General features: G+C 38.9%; 3 protein-coding genes across 3 annotated transcripts; 2 read left to right on the forward strand and 1 right to left on the reverse strand.

Moving 5' to 3' along the window:
• The first annotated feature begins 5,322 nt into the window (after positions 1 to 5,322).
• Positions 5,323 to 19,272, forward strand: LOC144062598 (ceramide synthase 2-like). The gene is made up of 11 exons (XM_077584139.1): positions 5,323 to 5,479; positions 5,958 to 6,128; positions 9,682 to 9,796; positions 12,002 to 12,120; positions 12,820 to 12,877; positions 13,120 to 13,170; positions 15,129 to 15,221; positions 15,625 to 15,753; positions 16,977 to 17,083; positions 17,257 to 17,413; positions 17,835 to 19,272. Exons 2-11 carry the CDS (start codon positions 5,959 to 5,961, stop codon positions 18,027 to 18,029), a joined length of 1,194 nt encoding a protein of 397 aa, XP_077440265.1. The 5' UTR covers positions 5,323 to 5,479; position 5,958; the 3' UTR covers positions 18,030 to 19,272.
• LOC144062597 (kelch-like protein 23) lies at positions 19,166 to 22,494 on the reverse strand. The gene is made up of 3 exons (XM_077584138.1): positions 21,479 to 22,494; positions 20,100 to 20,511; positions 19,166 to 19,818 (listed from the first exon to the last, which is right to left on the reverse strand). Exons 1-3 carry the CDS (start codon positions 22,401 to 22,403, stop codon positions 19,515 to 19,517), a joined length of 1,641 nt encoding a protein of 546 aa, XP_077440264.1. The 5' UTR covers positions 22,404 to 22,494; the 3' UTR covers positions 19,166 to 19,514.
• A 526-nt stretch (positions 22,495 to 23,020) lies between these two features.
• lsm7 (LSM7 homolog, U6 small nuclear RNA and mRNA degradation associated) lies at positions 23,021 to 24,260 on the forward strand. The gene is made up of 4 exons (XM_077584140.1): positions 23,021 to 23,118; positions 23,379 to 23,469; positions 23,543 to 23,614; positions 23,843 to 24,260. Exons 1-4 carry the CDS (start codon positions 23,113 to 23,115, stop codon positions 23,983 to 23,985), a joined length of 312 nt encoding a protein of 103 aa, XP_077440266.1. The 5' UTR covers positions 23,021 to 23,112; the 3' UTR covers positions 23,986 to 24,260.
• Positions 24,261 to 25,035: the final 775 nt, after the last annotated feature.

The following is a 25,035-nucleotide window of genomic DNA, read 5'->3' on the forward strand; positions in this document are numbered from 1 at the left end:
ACAAGGGACAACTGCAGGCTTGTGTTTTAGCTTGTTTGTAATGAGAAGGGGAAAAAAGTGAAGAAATGGGAAAGCAATATGTGTCAATTAAAAATACATCTGGATTAGGAATACGCCAGTACATGCAGGCCCGAATATTTAATGAGGTTTAATAAATCCTGATTGGCACCATTCAAGATTGATGGGCACATTGCGAAATGAGAAAGTTGTCATGCTTGGTGCCAATTGAGTTCTAATCTGGACTGGCTTCAGTAGGCCTCCAGTTCTACATGTTCCCCAAAAAATGAGGCCATCTGTCTAATGGAATAAACAAAATGAGCAGGTTTTTTCATGAATGTGTTTTTTTTTTTACTCTGCTTCTCTGACGAGGGGAGCACATTCCAAGATGACAATAGCAGCATTCATGAGGCTCAAACTGTGAAAGAGTGTTTTGGGGAGCATGAGACATAATTTTCACACATGGATTGACTACCTCAAAGTCGAGATCTCAACACCATTCAAACCTTTCCAATGTCCGTAGTCCGACTCTCCCACCATCAAGACAGCAGACATCCATCCATTTTCAAGAGTTAATTTATTTTATTTTATCTAGGGTCATGGGTGAAATGGAGCCTATCCTATCTGATTTTGGGCACACCCTTGACTGGGCGCCAGCCAATCGCAAGGCATATTTAGCCAAACGACTGGAATATTCCTCACCAAAATAAGTCTGCTCTCTTTGGAGCTCCTCAGCAGCTCAGGCAGGCTGGGAGCCGCCACCCCTGTTGCAGTGAGCCAGCTGGTTTCCTGAACTTATTTCCCACCTCCCCTGCCATGTTGTTATTGGCAGAGGATAGTAGTTGACCGCAGACCAGGAACCTCTGTGGCCGCTGGTCCACAAGGCCTCAGGGGCCGCCACTGTGAGTGGATGGACAGTCCGTGCCATCACTCAAAATGAAATATTGAGGCCGTTTGATATCATGCCATGACTCCAGAGTGGTATTCCATCGAAAGCACTTCCAGAGTTTTCCTCTAGCACCACCTTGAGGAGCATGTTTAGCATCTTGAGTGGAAGCAACAAACAGAGGCTATGGTTATGTCATTTGAGAAATATTCTGCATTTTGAAGGTTTGCGCCCTATTGAGTGACATTCTAGCCTCTGAAATATCCACATCCTCCTTTAATTTATTTCCCATTTGCTCTCTTTGAATGACAGCTACAATGTATGGACTGAACTATGTGCCACCAGAAACTGCATACATTTAATTTGTATTGCTTAATTTGAATCATTACATCAAAAAATTGAACCTGAATTGTAGAATTTGAGCTCATTAGTTTGGAACTGAAGTCCAATAAACTTGAAAGTGAATTTACAATTTATGACATGCATTTCATTTTTTCATCCTCAGTGAGTACTGATTCTCACTTTAAATTAGCTGTGACAGAAATTATGGTACTTTAGCAATAGTAATCAATCACATATACCCAGATCATCTCTTTGTCCAATCAGCTTTGCCGTTTTCGAGGGTTTTCTCTGGGAAAAAAATGGAAGCTCATAAGCAGCTCTTTATAACACCTTTCTTTAACCTTTGTGGTATAAGTCATTAGTCAGACAGTTTCAGAGAAAATGACATACATTTTGAATTAATGTGTGTCTTTATTGGACTTCAGTTCTACTTCCAATTTTACAATGACATTGCGACTTGGTCTTGCCACACTTGTGCGCTTGTTGTCGAAACTGGCTGTCAAGAGAGAAACAAATTCACTTGACTGAGTGTCGACAATTATCCAACACACCCACATGCCCGTCAAAGTCAAAATAAATCTTAAGGCCCGTATGTGTTATAACTTATGCAACATGTAAGGATATCTCGACAGTAGTTATTCCTGTTGTTGTGGTAAAAGAACATTTGTAACATTGTTTAACATTTCGACGATGGGCTCGTCGTGGGCTTAGTCCCTGGTTTATGGGTGTGGTTTACAGGAAATCTATTGATTCTATTGGCTGATTTCGGATAATTTTACAGGTTAAATGAACAAGGATTTTATGCTTGAATATTTGTACAAAAAATGGTTATTTTGCCACTTTTTAACATTTCAACAGTGGTAAAATCATTCATAATCTATTCTGCCACAATTGTGCTTCCATTCATACATACCCAAGCGTCCAACCTTGACCCTACCTTAAAACCAGAATTTCATTTTAAAGTGTGTCTTCTTTTAAAAACAGAACTCAAAAATTTACTTTATTGAGAAACTTGCACAATAAGCGGATTTAATTGAATCTCATACATTACACTAAGATACATTTTGTGTAATATGCATTCATTCTTTCTCATACTACATAGCAGTGCGTATATTTGTAAGTGGCTGCAATGTGTGTACCGTGCCAGCTTTAATGAAGTGACCTGCTTTTATTCCAGACGGCCCACATTCCTTCTCTGGTGTTATTAGCCTTACACACAGTGCCAGTGTTTTTTTTCCTTCATGGGAATTAATTATCTTGCCTGAGAATAGGCTGGGCGCAAACTGAAAATTCCACATTTAATTTTCAACTTTAGGGTTTGTGTGCTTGTGTTTGTGGGTTTCTATCTGCATTAAATGTCCGTAATTACTCATAGGACCTGTCGCATTCTCACAATTTTGAGAATTCCCACCCGCTGCCACAAAGAAATCTTTCCATCTCTCTCGTCATTTTGCAGATACTTGTTTCACATGCTGCGTCTGTCGGCAGGTTCACATGTCAAGATATAAACAAGCCCTGCACAGTAAAAACAAGCTTAGTTTAGTTGTGGTTCCTGTACAGCACACACTGAAGGGGGCGACATTCTTGGCTTGAGTTGAAGTCTGCCAGTTGTGAACCCTGTGCAACGCGACACGCTGAGTTCAGTTCACAGGCCACCCAGCGAGTATCCTGGGAAGTGGAAATTCCCTCTGCACGGCACAGTACTCACATCTACAGTTACACTGTGTATTTGTCTCTCGAGCACTGACTGGGTTCGGCGGTAACAGCCACAAGGACAATAACAATGACTGGGTGAAGAACGGACAAGTGCATCTCAATAAAATTATTTTATTTTTAAACAAAATATAGAATATTTGGTACAGAAGAAACAATGTTATGTTTCAATAAATAAATGTTAGCATTATTATTTGGTTTTCATTATTAGTAAACCACTGGTGAGCTATCGCAAAACAGACTTATGTGCTACTCATGTTGTCGTTGGGGCTAACTGGCAGCATTAAAAAAAATAATAATTAGGACAATGCACATTAAACCATTCGGACCCGCATTTTTTTCTGCTGGGCATAATTTCTTTATTTTTGCTGATTTTGAATCTTTTGCCACATAAGAACAACATGAAAATGTTTTGGGGGGGTTATCTCATGTTTTTAGTTGTTATAGTGGACGCCAGGATAATATGGCTGTAACGTGTTTTTTTTTAACATGAACATCATGCAAATCAACTTGCGATTGTGATTGGTTTTGTAGGATCCAATCATGAACCAGAAGTGTTGACTTCATCCAAATTATGTGTTTTATTGGTTTGGACATGTGAATATGTCATGTCCACTGGGACCATCTATGGGTCTGAAGGGGTTAATCAACAGAGCAAAAAGGCTGTTTGCAGTGTCTCTTTCATCTTGCTCCCTCACTCCTCATGTATAGCTGCTCACCCCTCCCCTCTCTGCTCACCAGGAAGCAGAAGGAAAAAAAGGCAATTGGCGGTAATTAACTTCAAATAGGTGGTTGTTTATTCAACTCTGCAAGCAGCCAATTCTATTGTGCCATGCTTAGAAGTCCCCCAAAAAAGAAAAGAAGATCTCATTGTTGCTCATGTGAATGACCAGGAAAGTTTACGAACGAAATGGCACACTTTTATTGTAGTAAAAATAGGATAAAACCTTTCCCTTCCCTTTCCATTATTTGTCCGTCAAGCGTTTTCAAATGGTGAGTTGTTTTAGTTTCAGTCTATTTTTATAGTAAACATTTCCTCATTTATGTGTGACCGTCTGGATTGTTAAAATGCTATTTAAAATATTGCCTATAGATTAAGGTTTTATGATGACTGTTTGAGCCTTTAACATTTTTTCTACATTACATTATTTTTATTTGAATAACTTGGAAGTCAACCAGCATCTTGGAACAGATGCTTTAGATTTCAGATGTATCACTGTTTAAAAAAAAACCTTACAGATAATATTAATAAAAATTATGATACAGCACATTTAGGGTTCCAGTAATTAATTTGCCTAAATTGTAGCATACACTGCATATGTTCACCCGGAGGTCACAAAAAGAACAAAAGTACCAGATTCACAGTATATTGTATTTTGTGGTATTTTGTGGTGGTGCTCTATAGGAAGGAAAACATTTTGTACTGCGTATCTACTTTCTGGGTGGAATTTTCCTCTTGTGCTTTTTTTTCTACTGTTAGAGTATGACTGGTATGAAAAGTAGCATCATGTGACCGCAGTTTTAAATCTTATCAGTGTAACTGATAAATGATATCAGTGACAGTTCAAATACCTGAAGAAAGTGCAGTTTTAAAGTGGCAACAAAAAAACTATTATAGTCCAATGGTAAAGATCAACAATGTAAATAATAAAATCAATTGTCTGTCAGACACAATTAGGGAATACTTTTTTTTGCATGCATTTTTTGAAAAGCTTGTCAGATCAGAAATGTTCACCTTAACATAACCTAGTTTAATAGTACTGCTCAGCTTAAATTATATATTGAGAAATATTTATTTATATAAAAAATATTTATATTTAGGAGTGCAACCGGCCTTTCTGTAATTTTCCAAGTAATAAAAGCAAACAGCAATTCACAAAGCAATTTCATTTGTGACTAGCATGAAACTTGTACATATTTACCGGACATGTCATTAGATACACTAGTGCAATTTACAGGGGCTGTTGGAATAACAACAACAATACAGTTCGTATAAAGATGAATTTGTGTCAAAGTCAGAATTGACCTTTTAACCTGCGCTAATGTGGTATAAAATCAAAATTACAGTTAAAAAAAACACGTAAGTAATTTAGCTAACCTTTTGCCATGTGACGTCATTTTTATGACAGCGCTTAACAATTACCTACCTAATGCATTTCGATGTGTCTACAAATATTTACTGTAAAGTCAAAATTAAATTGTGAAAAGCACCATAAACCTAACCTTAAGTGTGGATTAAAAAAAAATAGTATGCCTTGTGCCAAGTGAAGCACAGATAGTAATCTCTTAACTCAAATGTTGTGATTGTAAACAGTCAACCAACCACCCCCTTTTGTATTTAAACACACTCATTTAAAACTGAGCCCTGTTATCGCCTCTTCCAGAGGCTACCACTTCCGGATTCCCCCCTCCCCGCTCCCACGAATTGACGCGGATGACGTTTTAGCCCCGCCCCCAGTTTGAGAAAGCCGCGTCTGAAGGCTCCTCCTCTGACAATTTGACGTTGTGCGCTTGTCATCCTCCTCACAGGAGCGCGAGCAGGTGAGAGGTTTTGCGTTTGTCTTTCGTTATTCTACTGCACAGATCAAATAGACATGTTTGATGTAAATAAGGGCGAAAAAAGGCAGACTTGTTTATAAGGCTGAGTGTGTGTGTGTGAGGGGCGTTTTCTGATCTTGTCTAGCTTTTTTGTCATGATGATGATTTTAATTACTACTAAATAGCATGTTGTGTCTTTTCAAATACAAGCCCGTTTCTCTAGTTAGAAGTGGCGTTGTAGTGTGACTTGCTAGGGGATGCTTAGTGGGGCTTCCCTGTATAATCAACACCACTGTCAATCAATGTAACTGTCGGAACCTATCACAACACATGAGCATGTGCATGAATCATTGCTGTTTTCGTTTTTCCAAAGACTACTACTATGTGTCTTGCACTGCGATGTAAGCAGATTAAGCATAATGTTTGGCATCCGTTTAAAGAGGTCATATAAAAAGACCGCTGTCCTCCCCCCTTCCCCCAGGATGGAGGCCCTGCTAAATGAGTGGCTTTGGCAAGACAGGTACTGGCTGCCCCCTGGCATGCACTGGCAGGATATGGATGCGAGCGAGGGTCACTACCCGCTACCCAGAGATCTCATCTACACCTTGCCAGTGGCCTTTGCTTTCATAGCCTTGCGATATGTTTTTGAGAGGTGAGTGAGATGCTTCCTGTTTGAATTTGCCTGTTTTCATCACGGTCCATCACTACGCTGTTTCTACATATGTGTAACACCAGCTGTTAGTTACATTAGCTTTATGAGGGGGGGTTTCAGTATGTTATGGTACAGTTGTAGAAACTACAACAGTAAACATATGCTTTGCCTTGTGGGAGGGGTTAATTGAGCGTGAATTTTCCTCACGTCAATCTTAATCATCCCACCTCAGAAACATGTCATGTTTTGTCTTCTTACAACCACAAACTATTTGAGTCAACAGCACCTTTCAATTGTGTATAATGGTGGTGAAAGTGGGGTGTAATGCCACAAACAATGATTGATGCAATAAACTCCTCAATGCTAAAAACAAGCTAAATGCTCTTCAACAAAAAGTTTAATATTTTCGACATGATATGTGTTTGGGTTAAGGGGAGTAGCTCACGCACCCCCAAGATATACTTGATGATGTATTTGGATCGATGTAAAGGCGTAATATTTGAGGCAGCTCATATATCGTATCCCATTAGATGCGGTGTACCATGTGGTGGTCACTGGGTGCGTAATTATGGGGGTGTCGAGTTCCTCCTTCAACTTGTGCCCGTCACGCTGGCTGGTTTGCTGCATTAGAGTGAGAGTGGTAGGGAAGGGGGGTGGGGGGGGTTGTTCTCCAGACTTGCAGGGGGAGGCTGACATCGTGAGTAGACACTTTTAGCTGCTGACTGCATGTTCTCCTCTAAAAGCATCTGACCATACTGAACATAAAGTGGGTGCAACATAAGTCAGTAAAAGCTGGCGTTGTGTTTTTTTTTTGTATTATAGCCCATATACTGGAGACGCTTAAATCAATCATGGCTAATGGTTATGTACTGATCCACCACAAGCTCTCATATACTGTATATCCCCAGTTGTGCTAATTAAATAATTCCCAGCGCTGCAAGAAGTGAGCAAAGCAAACAATGCTGTGGTGATGACGAGAGGGAATTTGGTGGTCCTATGTCATGGACTACTGTGTGAAATAATCAACATACTACTTGGGAGAAAAAGCCTGTGTTTACATATTAAAGGGGTAAAGGTCTTATTCGGGTTTTTCAAAACCTGAATAAGAGCATTTCGGGGTTTCGCACATGTTTTATATTTCCAATTTTGACTGCATGTAATCATACTGAATGATTGACAGACCACCACTGTGAACGTGGGAACGTTCATGTACATGTCTAGTAGACCTGCTCCAAGCTGGTCTAAGGTCTAGTCTACTTTCAGTCATCAAATCATCAGGTGCGGCAGGGGCGTGTGGAAGAAAACGCCCTCAGTCCCAGCATGATAGTCTACCAAATTCCCAAACAATGTAAACTTGACGTGTTGCCGAGCCCTACTTTACGTTTTGGTTTTGAAATAACTTGGTTCAGGAAAAGGTTATGGCGCACACTCGACTGGTTTGGCTGGCTGGCAGCTTGTCAACAATCAGCAGCAATCAACAATGACAGAAGCCTAATGTAGTGACGTTATGATGCGCAGATATGGAGCCTGTTTGACATGCCTTATCTCAGAGACATTTAAGCGGCCTTAACACCGAGCATTAGCACAGTGGGCTTGTCGGCGGCCATGTGTAATCCCTTGTTTACTCATGATCGTCACATATGTTGTACTAGAATCAGTGACAGTGATGAGCCATCAAGGTGAGCTAGCAACACTAGCAGAATCCCAGACCCACATTTGCTAATTCTAATATTTATTTCATGAAATTATATTTATTTTAGGGATGTCAAAATGAGTGTGTTAATTTTGAGTTAAATTCCTTTAACGCCACTATATTTATTTAAAGTGTGATTAATGACCGCCCCTTGGAAAGCCTCTACTGGGGGAATTCCAGTCGCAACGCAGCAGATACATCCACATCAATATTTAGCAGTAATAAAGTTAATAATAATGAATATTTTTTTGGAGAAGGGGGTCAAGTTGTATTTAACAATTTTCAGTTTCTCAAGTTACTTCATGTTAAGGATTAGATAGCTCTTCATATGAAAAGAAAAATGCACTGAGCTTTCACCAATGTCTTACAAATGCCATTATGCCATCTAGTGGCGGAAAAATGACCTTAACACGAATCAATATCACACTTGTTTTTTACAATACAGTACATCAGTTTTATGAATTATTATGAAATTTGTGCCATCAGACTCGAAGCGTTAACTAATTAATTAATCACAAAAAAATGATCATGTATAAATAATCATGTATTAACGCAGATTAATCACACTATTAATGTTGCCCGCAGATGATCCTTTAGCTGACTGCGGATGGTTACATTAAAGGTTGAGCATTAAACATAACTACATGCATTAAAGTAAAGCTTTTAATAAATGTTTTCGTATGACATTCAGAATGTTTATTCATGTCAAACTATCGAGGTCTTTTTTTTTTCATATTAAATTATGCAAGTAATTAACTGATTGGAAAAAGAGGAGGATGAGTGTGTGCAGTGTATAAATTATTTTTGAAGATGTCCTCATATCATTAAATATGGAAAAAATTAGCACTTAACAGGTGCTCTTTAAAAAAAATATGTTGATTAAAAAAAGAAAGCCTTTTTAATTCAGCGATTAATCATGATTAATCAAAATTCTATGATGTGATTAATCTGATTTTAAAAAATAATAATTTGACAGCTCTAGAAATGACTAAAAGATGCAGCCATGTTTCTAAAAGTTTAACATTTTTTTCCCACTTTTATTTTAGCAAGAGTATGAAAACTTTTTTATTGTACATTTAGAACAGATATAAAATTTGCAATGAATCGTGAGTTAACTATTGAAGTCATGCAATTAATTATGCTGAAAAATGTAATCGCCTGACACAGCTAATTTATTTATTACTAATAATCTACTGTCTTCATAGTGTTTCCCTTGGCTGCAGTGCTAGCATTACACGTATGTGGATGAAAGATTTTTTTTTTCTTGTACAATCATAAAATCACATTACACTACCTGCGCCAATAGTTAGACGTGGTTCCAGAATCAAGATCAGTGAGATGTTCAGGGTGTCCACCACATCATCAATGTATGTGCGTGTTTACCTTTAACCCCTGGGCGTTATTTGTCCATTTTTGGGGTTTTTGTTGGTTCTGACCAAGCCATTTCAAAATAAAATAACGCCCAGGGGTTAAACGTATGCTTGACATACTCTGCAACCAGACACTGACTATGTGTGCGTTTTCTTGACCTTCTCATTCTTCCTGACCTCTCAGCCTGTTTCGGGATGATTATTTCGGAGATAGTGTTACACACGCGCGCAGTAATCAAGCTCTCTTGTGAATACAACAACATTGTCCTTCTTCTTCCACATCACTGTGCCGATCGAGTGTCTTCTTGATGCTCGATCAGCAAAGACAAAGTCACAATGTGTCACACGGGAGCTAGCATAATGACCTATCGAGTTGCCGCTACTCGTTACATTGCCAAAGTGGTGTTGCCTTGGACAGGCTGTTGATGACATAAATATTGAATGTGGTTTAGTAATTCATTCCCTTGTGCTCTCTGTCTGTCCTCGCTAGGGTCATGGCTGTACCTTTAAGCAAACGTTTAGGTGTGAAGGACCGGATTAGGATTCGAGCCGCTCCTATTCCAAAACTGGAGAACTTCTACAAACAGAACCGTCAGCCATCACAGGTATGTGATTCAGATAGCGAGCATGTACAAAGGGCAGATGCTGCTGAATGGATGCTCTGTGTGACCTTTACTATCTAAATTGGATCCTCTGAAAGGTCACAGTGAGAGTTTTAATTTTGTGAGTGTACTATTGCTTCACAACAGTGCACCCAGATCTGAACAGTTTGTGAGCATTTTGGCTTTGGGCATTGATTCTTTTTTTATCAGATAACATCAGGAAATGATCCAGTTTGACTCAATTCGTCTTAAAAGTATTGCATAAACATGCTAATCATTTATTATTCTAACGCTATCGGCCTATCTTCTTTGTTCTCACGGCTTTGTTGGTGAGTAGACGTTGCGTAACAAGTGAGTTGGCACCTGTTTCACAACAAGGACCTGTTTGAAAAATTCCCCCGTGAGACCAGCCAAGATGACTGATGTGCCGTCACAGCCATGCAATAACTGCTAGAATGATTTTTGTGGGAAGATATCCCTGTTGACATACAGTACGTGAGTCGTAAATGATTAAAAAGATACATTTAAAAACATAAATTGTAATTACTGTAAAATTTGTCAGATAGCTAACCCAAGACTATTTTTCCCCATCATCGGTGAACAGACAAGTTTTAGACAGGTTCATTACAGGTACACACCTCCTCCCTCATCTGGGTTTCATCTGATGTTTCGTCATCAGCGATCATTTACGGACAGGCAAGGTTTTGCACGCGTAAAATATACAATTCTGTTCTGTGTGTGTGTATATGCTATTGGTCACATGATTGCAAATTTACTGTTGTCAGGAGATATGCATATATAAATCTGATACATTATTATTATTATTATTATTATTATTATAAATTACACAAAAACTGAAGATATCTTGTGATATCTCAGTACCACTGTATTACAGAGATTTCTCTTCCATCCATTTTTTGTTTTTAAAAATGTCGACAATAAGTTTAACAAGTGTGTTTAAAGGCATACTAGACTCATTGAGCCATTTCCAGCAGCAAAAGTTATTATTTTGTCCATAATGGATTTGGTAACTTCATTATTTTTCATGTGCAATTAATACCTTTAAATACAATTTTTTTTCACTTGCTGTCGACTGAAGATGACATCACCTGTGGTGAGGAAGTAGGTAACGACCAAACATGGCTCAGTTTGCTGACCAAACCCAGAAAACATGTGAGTCATGATTGGTCGTTACCTACTTCCTCAGCACAGGTGATGTCATCTTCAGTCGACAGCAAGGGGGGAAGTTACCAAGTTACCAAATTCATTCTGGACAAAATATTAACTTTTTAATGCTGAAAATGGCTCAATGAGTAAAGTATCCCTTTAAAGGGCTAGTCAGTGATCCCTAGCGCCATCTAGTTCATTCATTTTAAAAAACTACTGTTTGTGTCAACAGCAAAAAATATGCTGTATCGCATAAACATTTTTTTATGCAATTGTAGGTCTAGTATTCACGACGATAATTATATTACATGGCTGTAGTCTGAGAGTCTTAGCTTACTATAGAGCTGCATGTTTCGCCACCATCTGCCCAAAGGGCAACTTCGCAAATGTAGTGATCCCAGGTGGTGCTTGCATCGAGTGTTGAACCCAATGGGTCGACCGCAGCTTACCTTCCACAGCTGGGGCCTGCAGGTGGTCGCTTGTCACCTTCTGCTTTGCTCTCGCAAGCTTTTAAAAGCTTCTTTTTTTTTTTTACTAACTCCTCCCGCTAGCTACTCCTCCAGCCTATGGCTCTGACAAACTCCCGTTAGCCGTTCTTGTTAGCTGCTCCGGCTAAATCCGGCTCGCTCGGTCTTTGGGCGTCGCTTGCTGGGCTTCACAACGGCTGCCAAATCGCCGTTGCTCACCGAGATGCTTGTTTGCTCACGTAAAATAGATATCGACAGAAAGTGGCAAAATAGCCGCCTCCTAAAATGGATTTTTCTGCTTACTTCATATACCACAAACACCAACGCTATGCATGAAACAATGTTAACAAATGGCTGTTAGCGACAAGTTACTCTTGCATCCTTGAAAAGCCATGTTACTCATCAAGAAATACCGCAGTTTGAATAAACACCACAAGCTCATTTGCAGTTCCTCTAATGAAATGGCAACAGAAATGTCAGCCAACAAGTCTGAATAAATGTTGCCTCTCACACAAGAAAGAGCCTGCATCAGTGTAAAGCAGATGTTTTCATGGCATGTTTGTGTTCCCCTCAGAGTGAATTGGCGAGCTTGGGAAAGCTTTGTGGACTCTCCCAGTCGAAGATTCAAAGCTGGTTCAGGCACAGAAGAAACCAGGATCGACCCACCAACACCAAAAAGTTCTGCGAGGCCTCGTGAGTCTCAAACAAACTACATCGAATAATCAAGAAACGGACATACGAAACATTTGCTAAAGGCCTAATTGAATAATCATTTTTCATAAAAACATTAAAGTTGTTCAAAGACAATTAAAGTTCAAGATGTTTAGACATTCAACTTTGACGAAGCAATTAAATGTTCACCTTCTGATTGTTTTATTTAAAATCAGTTGTGGTATATAAAGGCAAAATCATAACTCAATTGTCTGAATATTAACTCAGTCACCGCCATTGACGGCTATAGACATCAAAAATTAATTTGAACTATTTCTATTAGTTTCACATTTTTTTCCACTTTTGTTAACAAGAGTATGAAAACCTAGAAAAAAACAGATATAAAATTTGTGATTAATTGTGAGTTAACTATTGAAGTCATGCGATTAATTACAATTTAAAAAAAATCGTCTGACGCCCCTAATTTTTTAATAATATTTTCTTTTTTGTTTGATTACTTAATTATTTAAACTACAAAAAAAAAGATTAATCACAAATTTTATATCTGTTCTATATATACAATACATTTTGTTCTAGGTTTTTATACTTTTGTTAACAAAAGTGGAAAAAAATGTGAAACGAATAGAAATAGTTCAAATGAATTTTTGACGTCTATAGCCGTCAATGGCAGTGAATGAGTTAACAGTTTACTGTAAATTGTTTCCTTTTCATGTGTTGCAGTTGGCGCTTTGTTTTTTACCTCGCAGCTTTCACAGCAGGACTCTGCTCTTTGGTCGATGTAAGTCTGTTATTTGTTGATTTTTTTTTTTAGGCTTCCCTTGTCACTGATTATTCAAAGCAAACAATATCGGGTACAAATGTACATTTAAATATGGTTGAATTCATTACGTTTTTACGAAGCTAACAACGCTCCACTTCGATATACAGAATATTTTAAACTGTATGCGTATTGTTGTGGTTGTAGTTTACAGTCGTGTTAAACTGGACTAAGATAAATGACGTGTTTTTGTGACCTTCCAGTCTCCATGGCTTTTGGATCAGAGAGAGTGTTGGCAGGGTTTTCCTAAGCAGGTAAGATTCTGGATATTATAAGAAAGATTTATTTGCATGATAGTATTACTCCTACCAGTCTCCATTTGGCTTTATTGTGCTTTTTTTTTTTTACTAACTTTTCAATCAAAACTTTTGTGCGGACTTTGCTGGATTGATTACCAACCCTGCTTTGACCTGAACAGTATCATCAATTTAGAAAACTGATGGACCTGTTAAAAAAAAAAGAAGTAATTTTTGTATGAACTACCTGAAAGCAAAACTTGATTAAAAATACTATTAATATAATATTACCCGAGTAAAGGCTTCAAGTATCTGGCATTTGCTGTACTTAACTTCAAAGTAATTTCCTTACTGTAAGTAGGCCTCTTGGAAGTACAATAAAAATATTTGAAAAAAGTGTGTAGTTCGATTTTTGATAAGAGGTTTTTATTTATTAAAATTTTATACGTAGTTCTTTAGTTTGCTTAGTGGTGTAGTTAAAAATCTGCACGTTTGCCTTGCTACATTACTGGCGACAGCGACAAAGAGAGATACGCGACATGACCGGTGCGCCCATATAAAGACTTCCTTATTACCTGCATCTCATTTTCATGACCTCCCGTACCGGTATTCCAACCACATTAGTACAGACAGGACTATTCTTTCTCTTTGCGTTTTGCGGTTTAGACGTTGCGTCATCAAACTATTTATTTGGATTTTAAATACAAATGTATCAGAGTAAAATTATTCATTTTATTTAGGAAATGTAAGTGGAGTTAAAGTGAAAGTGTTGTAATGTAAATAACCACATAAAGTACATATACGGGAACATTTGATTTAACAAGTAGTCACTGATGTAAATGAACCTGTCACAGAAATTTTAAATCACTTCAACCACCGCCCACCTCCTCTCACGGCTGTTCGTTAGGAAAGCGATTAAATCGGATGACAGTTAGGCATGCCTGCAAGTCGGCATTCCTTCAGAGAAGCCAGCCTTTCCTTTATTGTTCACGGCCTCACATTGACAACATTTGCAACCGATTCTTTCACTTTCAATTGTGGTGCTACTGCTGATATTGTTGCAGCTTTTCCTTTCTTGGGTTCTGTTGCTTCTGTGGGCTTCCTCTCATTGTCTCGAGTGCTGCATAGGCGGAGAGAAGTGTTTTTATTCCAGACTGTCACCCACCTCTTTTGAGATTTAAGAGCAGGCTGCCGCTTGGAATGTACTGTATATCATATATTAGCGTAAAGAGGTTTTTATAGTCTCGAGCTTCTTTTGTTTTTATGTCCGCTAACATGATGAAGTGTTATAAATCATGGGAAGCTCAAAAATCACAAAAGGCTTTGAGCCCTAAAATCTCCAAGACCAGAGTACCCAACAAAATCCTCATAAACTTGAAAAATCTCATCGCCATTCAAAAAACAGCGACAGAATTATTTATCTTCCACAGCATTATAGTTAACAAAACTAATGAAACAACTAAAAGTACAATTGGAAAAAATACATTTTCATTCATGAAACAAAATAAAAGCAAAAATGCTTCTTTAAAAATAAAAGAAAAATAACTGAAACGACATATTTTATTTATAAACTAAAACTATAATTATGGTGAAAATGTCCTTTTGTTTTCATCTTTGTCGATCAATATGATACATAAGCTTTCAGAGTTTATTTTATTTATTTCAGTATTAAGGTACATCCATACAGAAGAAAGGTTGAACAGTAGCATACTTTACTTCATCAAACAATACTCAGTGACCTTTTTTTATCTTGCACTTGACAAATAATCTATACATTTGGGGAAAAAAACTAATAAAAAACAAAAATAAAATAAAAGCTTTTTTTTTTCTATATATATATATATATATATATATATATATATATATATATATATATATTTTTTTTTAAGAACTACAATTATAAAAATATATATATATATATATATATATATATATATAAACTTGTTCAACAGCTGCCATTTGATTTACTGTTTCAGGTCATCACGAATGCCCATAGATGGTATTGCATCCTGGAACTGGGCTTCTATCTGTCCCTGCTTCTCTGTATCTCTGTGGATGTGAAACGAAAAGTAAGCATAATCTACTCTATCACACCTACACGCACACATGCACAAAACCTGCTAGTAGTTTTGTGTCGTCATTCTAATGATTCCATCTGATTGTGCTTATAATTAGTTCTGCATTATCTTTTTGAAAGTTTATTTCTTGCACTACTAATGTTGATTATGCATCACAACGGTCACTTTTTAATTTAATCTCCCCCGCCCCCCCAAAAAAAAGATTGCAATTAGGTTTTGAATAACAATTTATTTATTTTTCTTTACATTAAATCCAGATGTTTTAAATGTATTAAATGTTTACATCAACTGAGAATCTGTCATGTTTAATATTTTAAGATGGATATTACTGGACTGCAGTTTATGTTTGTGTAAATCTTCCACACTTCCAAACTTTTCAATATGTGTGTTTCAGGATTTCAAGGAGCAGATCATTCATCACATTGCCACCCTATTTCTTATTGGCTTCTCCTACTGCAGCAACTTCGTGAGAATCGGCACGCTTGTGATGCTGGTGCACGACTCGTCCGACTTCCTGCTCGAGGTACGACTCGTGATCTCTTGCTAGCACTGAAATAAACCCCCCAAAAAACGTTCAAAATTGACTGTAAACTATCAAATTTAGATGTGATAAAAACAAGCAGTTGGACTCTGATTCAGAGTCAATCAATATTTCTCATTAATCAGAATTACTGACTAATGAGAAATAATGATCGGAAACTTAGGTTGGAGAAAGAATGTGCATGTTTAACCTTTGACCCCAGCATGTAATCTTATGTCAGCTGTGATCCAAAATCAATAATGTCATAAGGGCTGAGAACATTAATCCCTATAGTTTGAAGAAGGAAAGGAGGAAAATAAACACCATCCTTTAAAGGAGGTCCACGAATGAGGCTTGTCTGCGGGTGTCATCATGATTGGCAGTGCATTCATTTTCCTAAATGTAACTATTTTTAGTGACATCACAAGCATACCTTACTTGAACAATGGCGTTGTGGTTTTATTATTTTTTATTATTTTGCGCCTCATCAGAATGCATTGAATAGGAAAACTTTTATTAACTGCTGCGAGAGACACCAAAAGAAGGTAAAAGAACTGCCAAGATGGTCCCAAAAAAAGCTTCACTGGGTTTAGTAGTTGAAGGTTGATGGAAACTGTGCTACTTACGCCGCAGCTAGCTAGCTAGCTAGCAATGAGCTTCGCCTAGCGACTAGTGCACCTAAACATGTTGCAGCTATCGTCTCCGTGAGGGCGAATGAGCTACATTTCTGACAAGTATTGTTCTGATGAAGGGAGAAGCCATGCTAATTGCTAAGCTAACCTAAGATCGACATGGCTAGCAGCGCTAGCCTAGCCTAGATTAACTCCACTTTTCACAGCTCTGGCTAGGACCGTGTTAATGCGGAGAATATCCAACTTTAAACAGCAAAATAGTAGGCAAATTAACAAGTGTCTGTACTGTGGAGAGAAAAATAGCTAAAGAGAAGTGAAACATGAAATGAATTAACGTCAGTTGCGGTAAAAACTAAATACATAAAATAAAAATTTAGCCAGGCTCCTGGCCCAGGAGGAGTGGCCTATTAAGATTAAAAGTTAATTGATGGCTTCCAGGCTGTCCACATGCCCTTTAATAACTGCTGTCACATGACTGGTATATCATTTTGGAGTAAAAAAAAAAAAGGCTCTCTTCAACATCTGGCAGTGTTTCAAGTTTATTCTGTCACTCTATGCAACTATGAGCTCATAATGCTTCTTTTTCTTTTTAAGTCGGCCAAGATGTTCCACTACGCTGATTGGTCTAAAACGTGTGACTCGCTGTTTCTCGTCTTTTCTCTGGTCTTCCTGATTACACGGCTGGTGGTGTTTCCTTGCAGGTATAATCAACATTGTGGAAAATGTGATGATCCATAAGTGTTGTGTTTACAGTATAGTCCTGCCTTAAAACTGAGCTTTTACCACATTTTTTGTTGAATTCAGTAGACATTGTGCTGCACTTTCTGGTGCGTGTGCAGTATGATGCATCATGCAAAACTGTTTTGTTTTCCAGAATCCTCCACACAACATTGGTGTTATCGCTTGACTTCTTTGAGCCCTTCTTTGGCTATTACTTCTTCAACGCCCTCCTGCTAGTGCTGCAAGCTCTGCACATCTTCTGGGCCTACCTTATCCTGCGTATGATCTGCAAGTTTATGTTCAAGGGAAAGGTGAGAAGATGTTTGGCTGAGCCCATGTGTATTAATTACCACAATCGTGGGTGTACGACCATCTCCACTTGCCCACGTCTCACGCGCGGCCGAGTACATCATCGGCAAGGAGAGATCTTGCAATTTAAATGCACTTTGTGTGCGCCAATCTCATGCCCGGACCCCAGCAAGTCAAGTTCTGCTTCCACTATGTTAAGTACTATGTGCACTTCGACTGCCACCTTAATGGAAATGAAGGGAGTCGCTTCAATTGGCCAGGAGTCGGCTGCATTCCATCCCATAATGGCGCCAAAATAACGACACCCACGCCCACAGTTAGACTGCTCTTCGTGCTAGACTAACACTTGACACGATGTCAAAGCAGCCTTCTTTATATCTGCACTTGTTTTTTTCTAACAGCACTACCTTATTTTGTCTACAGGTGGAGGGTGACGAGCGCAGTGATGAGGAGAGCGAGGCATACGAGGAAGAAGAGCCTGAGGAAGAAGACGAGAGCAGCTGGGAGCAAAGGAAAGGCGCCATCAACTCCAAGCTGGCGTCGTTAGCCAAAAACTGCATGCTCAACAACCTGACCAACCAGAGGAATCTCAACAGCAGACTGCCCAAAGCCAGATAGAATCCAGGCAAAGATGATGTCATTCTTGACCAATGTACCTTACAACGGTCCATCGATGATTTCACTTCACCGTCAGCCTGCGTTTTGCTTTTCTTTGTTTGACAAAAAAAGAGGCAGCAAAAAAAGCACAAATGATTGTAAATCTATGCGCCCAGTGTCACATTGGAAGGAAACGCCATTACTTGTCATGTCACTGTTGTTGTTTTTTTGTATTTATGACGTTTCTTGTCAGTGTTTTATACATGAGATCCTTTAACTGATTGTTCAGAACGGTGTTTCCCAGCCCTTTACTGAGCCAAGGCCTCCTATTTTTTACACTGTAAATATCTCACAGACCATACAAATTGCCACAAAAAGTCTGATTACTGAAATTATGATCCTGTCTCAATTTATTCACAAATTTACTTTTGGGCCTATTTAATTGGTAATATATCTGATGCACTCACAGGAAGTCACGGCATAAACTGCTGTAACGTCCCAGAAATTGTGCAAATGGCTTAAATGTTTTAACAAGAATTTCCATCGTCATAGGCCACCTGTTAACAGATATTTCATAGGAGAAATGTGTTGATTTTTGTTTTGTTTTGTTTTTTGTCCATATGCAAATACACTGCAAATTATTTTCTGGGTGACATTCCTTTGTACAAAACTGTGCGAAAACATGTCACACAGTACAACTGATTTTTTTTCCTTCCCTGTAACAGCACGTGATTGGGTCTCAAAATACCAGGTGAAGAGATATAGCGCCCCCTGGTGGACGATAAAGACCATATCCTTGTCCCTTCCAATATTCAAAATACTGTTACCTTTAAGAATACAGTACGCGATCCTATGGCTTTGCTGTTATTTTGTACTTAAAATATCATGTGACGTTTTTCATTGTGGTTGTCTGTACAGCACTTTTATTTTGTGCCTTAACCTTACTGTTAAACGCTACCCTGCGACACGAAGGATTAGCTTTACAAACTATCACGTAAACATTTGGTGAATCTATGCACACTAATGGGCATTACTGAAAACGAACTATAAGTTCTACAAAAGGGTATAACAAATTAGGACTCTTAGAGCAAAATGCTTGATGGTTACCGGCAGTATAGCAAACTCACACGAAAGACAAGTGTGCTTGAACAAAGTGGTCAACAACAATATGGAGCACTAAAAGGGCTCAACCATCAACTCTTACACTTTTAGACACATGTGGTCATATTTCTTTTTTTTCCCATTAAAAGTTGCTAGAAACCTCCCTGCAAAGCCTCTTGGCATGTTTTCACACGTCATAATCATAAATATGACAGTAGGAAGTCAAAGCAGAAATGATGTCTAATTGTATAATGACGTTGTCTATGCATTATTTGTAGGCGGGAGTAATTCTCAGTCCGCTAACTCATCTTAACGGTTTATCTTGAATGTTTCAGAAAACACCTTTACTCAAGTCTTGACTGCATGTAAACATAGGCAGTAAATATATTTCACCCTTACACACAATCATGTAAGCACGTTAATGGTGACACATCCTCTGAGTGGAACAGGACACGGAATCACATTGTCCACCTTGATACAAGTGTCCACATAAGGGTCAAACAAAACCATGTTGGGGAGTGCTTTGTTACTCTTCTTCTCACACAACAGGAATATCTGACCATTGACTGTGGCACAGCCGCAGAAGAACTTCTTCTCCAGAGAGTTCTCCTGTAGAACAGTCCACTCGTCTGTCTCCACGTCAAAGCGCAAAGCTTGTCCTCCAAACAGATAGATGGCACCATTGAGCTCAGTGGCAACCAGGTCATATCTAAGGAATGGTGCGGATTATCTCACAATGGATTATCATCAAAAAAGCCCAAAGGTGTCAAATTCAGGTCCAGAATGTAAAAACTGTGGCAAGAAGTAAAAACCCTGCCACATGTTTGGCTTTGCCACAGGAGCTTCTACTCAACCACTTGTTTATCTGCCAATTGAACAGAAGCACCTGTGTCTAAAGCCAAACCGTGGCTGGGTTTTTGACATTCTGGACCTGAATTTGACACCTCTAAAAAAAAAAAGCCATCCCTGAAAAGTTGAAAAATAACTCACCTTGGAAAAGGGGAATAGGAGACGACATCCCAAAGATTCTCCTTGGTGTCATACCGCTGCATTCCACCAAACACCTCTCCATTTTCATCCAGACCACACGCTACATAGATACATCGGCCCAGAGCGGCTACAGCTGCCCTTTCCACCGACCGACCCATTGGGCTGACACTTTCCCAACCCCCGTCTGACCCCAGGATCAGTCTTTCAACATCAGCCACCGGACCTTCGTCCATGCTGCCCCCCAAGACGTACAAGACGGAATCGACAGCGATGGAGCAGTGGCTGTGCCTGGACTTTTGCAAAGCAGGACCATCCACCCATCGCTGGTTCCCACATTCGTATCTTCTGACCCAGTCCACGCTGAACCACAGCACGTCGCGGAAGTAGCCCCCTGTCACAACAACACTGTCTCCTACACATAATAAGGAAAAACAGCAACATTTCAGAACATTAAACCTACAAGTATATTAGATACACATGGGTCTGAAGTGGTGTATAAACATACTGACAATTTCTAAAAGTCTCTAAAAGTTTATCTTGAACCATTATCATATGGTGTGGGATGTTTCTCCCAATAAGCTAACAGTTAGCGTAGCTTCTTCTATTTCTTCTTGGATAAAGACCTTTCTTCTTTGTATTTTTTGACAATCTGGTAGACCTGTGGCAACAGTTAGCCTAGCTTCTTCTATTTCTTCTCTAAAAGTCTCTAAAAGATTATCCGGAACCATTATCATATGGTGTGGGATGTTTCTCCCAATAAGCTAACAGTTAGCATAGCTTCTTCGATTTCTTCTTTAATAAAGACCCTTTCTTCTTCTTTGTATTTTTTGACAATCTGGTAGACCTGTGGCACCATGCTGCCTCTCACAAGTCAGTTTTGGTACTGTCAAATATTTATGTGGTCATCTATTTCCTTCCTCTTCTCTCTTTCCTTCTCACCTCATCACCATCCAAGTAGGATACTTCTGACCTCTTTCTATTTGTCTTTCTCTCTACAGTTGGCAAATATAGGTCCAGAAAGTAACAATCCTACCACAGTTTGGCTTCAGGCAAACGAGCTCCATGTGTGCTAGTTCCAGCTTGTTTACCTGACAGTTGAGTAGAAGCGCCTGTGGCTAAAAGCCAAACTGTGGCGGGGTTGTTACTTTCTGGACCTGGATTTGCCACCTCGGCTTCAAATGTATCCTTGTCATTGGCAGTATATATTGGATATGTTACATGTATAAAGAGTATGGTTCTTCATCTGATTGATGTGTGAAGTTCCTTGAGATAACCTCAATTGTTAATTGGAGCTATACAAATAAAACAGACTTAACATGACTATAAAATGGCAGTTCAGGTTTGGCTAATGTTGTAGCCAACCAATATCCAACCATTACCTACTGCTGCTACTGAGTACTGCGTAAGATTCTTCCTCTGCAGTGGTGCGCAATTTTGCCATCTCCCACTGAGTGGATGAAACTGGTAGGATGCCTGCTGTTCCTGATCATGAGGTCCTCCCACTACAAAGAGAGTTTCTTTGGTCCTTCGCAGGGACCTCCCCATTGACCAGGAAGTTGGAAAATGTTCATTCAGCATGCAGATGAGTTTGGCTGTCGGGTCAGAACTGTTGGTCATCGTGTCCAAAAGTTTTGAGATAAATGTCAACGACAGAGACTCTGGTCTCACCAGCTCAATGAGCTCCAGAAAGTGTTCCTCTCTTTTTTTGTCAAATGACACCCAGCGTAGAGCTGCCTCCAGGGCCAAATCCTCTCTATGAATAGCCAAGTCGTCGCTGGCTAGAAGGTGTGCCACGGTCTCCTTCGACAAAGACAGGAAGTCCTCTTCAGAGACAACGGCGGGGAAGTGTGTGAGGGCCACCTGCCTTGCTGCACTGTAGAGCTGAGAACAGCCTCGCTGCCAGGCAAAAGCCATCATTCCCAAACAGTTGCAGAGGTGGAGCTCACGTTCAAGGAACTTGCAGCACAGCAGCTTGGCTCGCTCCAGCTGGAGGAAATCTGCAGTCTCAAGGATCCCCAAAACATTTTCTCTGTCCAGAGTAAGAGTGGAAGTTCGGCTATGGTGCATTAACGCCTTGAAATGCTGCAAGCGGATCCCTCGCAGCTCTATTTTCCTTTTAGTGCTTTCAACACCGCAGCCGAAGAAGAGAGCCCGGAAGTAAGGGCTCTGAAGCGCAAGCTGACGACGGTTGACGTAAAAAGACTCTCCGTCTACTTGTAGCATGACGTCAGGCTGTAAAAGAGCGCTATCTTCCTCGTGTTGGTTTGTTTGCTCAGAGAGAAAGCTGTTTGACCTGCAGTCCATATCACAACATGCAACCGTCTTCTGCAAGGAGCCTAATGACCTTTGGGTTACAGCCCACCAACTGGTGATATTAATAGACTCCTTGCGTCCCTCCTGGCTAACTGCCGCTCCAGTGCAACATGGAGGAGTGCTATGAAAACGAATCCTGAATATTACACTTACACGTAGTCTGCTGTGTTATTTTATTTAGCAAGCTGAATTATTATCATGATTTAAATTGCAGATGTAGCCTATGTTGCGGTCAATAATGTAACCCTCTAGCCACATAAAATGTGCTCAAAACTTTTGTCCACCACAAACAATTCAATGAGAAGATGTTAATAAAAAAGTGACAAATAAAATGTTCATTTATGTGTTAAAAAACTGCAGACCCCTTACGTAAATGAAAATTGGTTTAAAGCGACAATATTGCTGATATTTTCCTGTCCTTGGAGTAACTTTTTTACTCTTTTACCATCCATTGCATTACAATCTAAAAATATTTTTGTTTCGCCAGAGTGCTTGATATTAGGTGAGCTACTCTTATTTTCTCAATCATGTCATCGGTGAAAAACTAATTTGTTTTCCTGAAGACCGTCTTATTTTCAAATTATATTGGCGATGTAATAAAGTGACGTTTTCGATTAGAAAAAATGAGAGAGAGTAAAGACATTTGATTGGCGAAGCCCTACCTAGGTCAAAGTTTCACTTCCGGGTTTCCGAAGCAAACATGGCGGTGAGTTCGTGCAGATTGCGTTTTCATTCAAATTCCAAGCACTTTATGTCATTAACTTTCACACAAACATTCACGAACGGTATCGTGTCGATCCTCGCTATCATTTGGAATATATAGCAAGTGTTTTTTGGGGGCATTGTGGTTGTTTTACAGGCTGCTAATTCATATGCCGACTGCAGCTAGCCCGGTGCTAATTACCATTAAGTTGTATGCGGCACGCTTTTGCACGCTGATAAATAACATTTCACCGTCTTTGTTAGGATAAAGAGAAGAAGAAGAAGGAGAGTATATTTGACTTGTCTAAATACATCGACAAGCCGATTCGAGTTAAGTTTCAAGGAGGGCGAGAAGGTGGGTGCATCCACGTTTCATCGATGCGATGTTATGTTACAATGTGCAATTAAATGTTTGTGTTTTTCATTAGCTAGCGGTGTCCTTAAAGGGTTCGACCCACTATTGAACCTTGTACTGGACGGTACCATCGAGTATATGCGTGGTAAGTGCTTCATTTTAGCCTAATACTTAACTACATTGTTTTCATAAAGTGTACGCTGATTTGGCCATAACATTAGGGACACCCGCCGAGAGATTTGGAAAACAAAAACGCTACCATGATCTCACACCGTTGTACAAAAACTACAACCATATTATCATTATTATTTTTGAAACTGAGATCTGATTTTAGTCTGTTTTTTAACCTGCATTTTGTCCCCCATGTGTCCAGATCCTGATGACCAACTCAAACTGACAGAAGACACCAGGCAACTGGGGCTGGTGGTTTGCAGGGGAACCTCGGTGGTGCTCATTTGTCCACAGGACGGCATGGAGGCTATTCCTAATCCTTTCATACAACAGCAAGATGGATAACACAGCACTTGATTTATATATAAGTGCACATCATATTTTGAAACTGTTTTTTTTTATGTTTTCCATTTTAAAATCGTGGTAGCTGTCTTTTTTTTATTTTTTGTATGTAATTTAGTCAGCTAAAGAACTTGCAAGCACTTCACTATGCCGCGTGTGAGTTTCAGTTGAGGCTTGGAAAGTGTCAGTGTTTTGGTTGTCAAGAATGAAACAACCCTTTACCATTTGTTCCTGTTTTTGATTCCAAAAATAAAGCTATTTTCAGTTTTGTACTTTCATCACGTTCATGCACTTTAGTTGTACATGTATATAAAATGCACCATCTTGAAAAGTATCAAGTCAAAAGGCAGCATTAAGAAGGAATTCAGAGATAGTTGTGTGAGCAATTCAAGTATACATTTGCTGATTTAATTTAACAGCTATAAAGATGATGCACAATATTGATTATCAACACATATATACATACATTGAACAATACATTAGTTATTGTAAATGTAGTTTTCAGTGTAGCATTCCACTGCTGCATCATACTGAACCATTTGCGACATCATGCCCCTCCTATTATAATATAAATACCTCCACTGAGTAGAGTGCAATTTTATGTAGCTGCAAGATATAACAAGCATTTTGTTAAAGGAAAAAAAAAGATCCAACTCGAGTTCCGGCAGCACTTAATATAGAAAAAAATAATAATTTCAATGTATATGTAAAATTGTATATTTTATTAGAATATTATTTCATAAAATGTTAAATGTTTGACTCTTCATTTTAATATTTACAGTACATAAATGTTCAAATTATTTTATAAAATATTTGTGATAGGTAATTTTTTTGTCATTGCACTATTTCCATTGTATTAATTGACCAAATTATTTTATGTAATAAAATAAATGTTTATATAAAAGTTTACATTTTAGTCATATTTAAATTGTATTATTTATAAGAATAAATAAAACAATTATTTAACAAAATAAAATAGTCGGTTAGCACGTCTGCCTCCCAGTGCAGAGGACGTGAGATCGAGTCCAGTTCAGGGTGTACCCCGCCTAACGG

Source organism: Vanacampus margaritifer, chromosome 13 (genome assembly GCF_051991255.1).
Source record: "Vanacampus margaritifer isolate UIUO_Vmar chromosome 13, RoL_Vmar_1.0, whole genome shotgun sequence".
Taxonomy (NCBI): Eukaryota; Metazoa; Chordata; class Actinopteri; order Syngnathiformes; family Syngnathidae; genus Vanacampus; species Vanacampus margaritifer.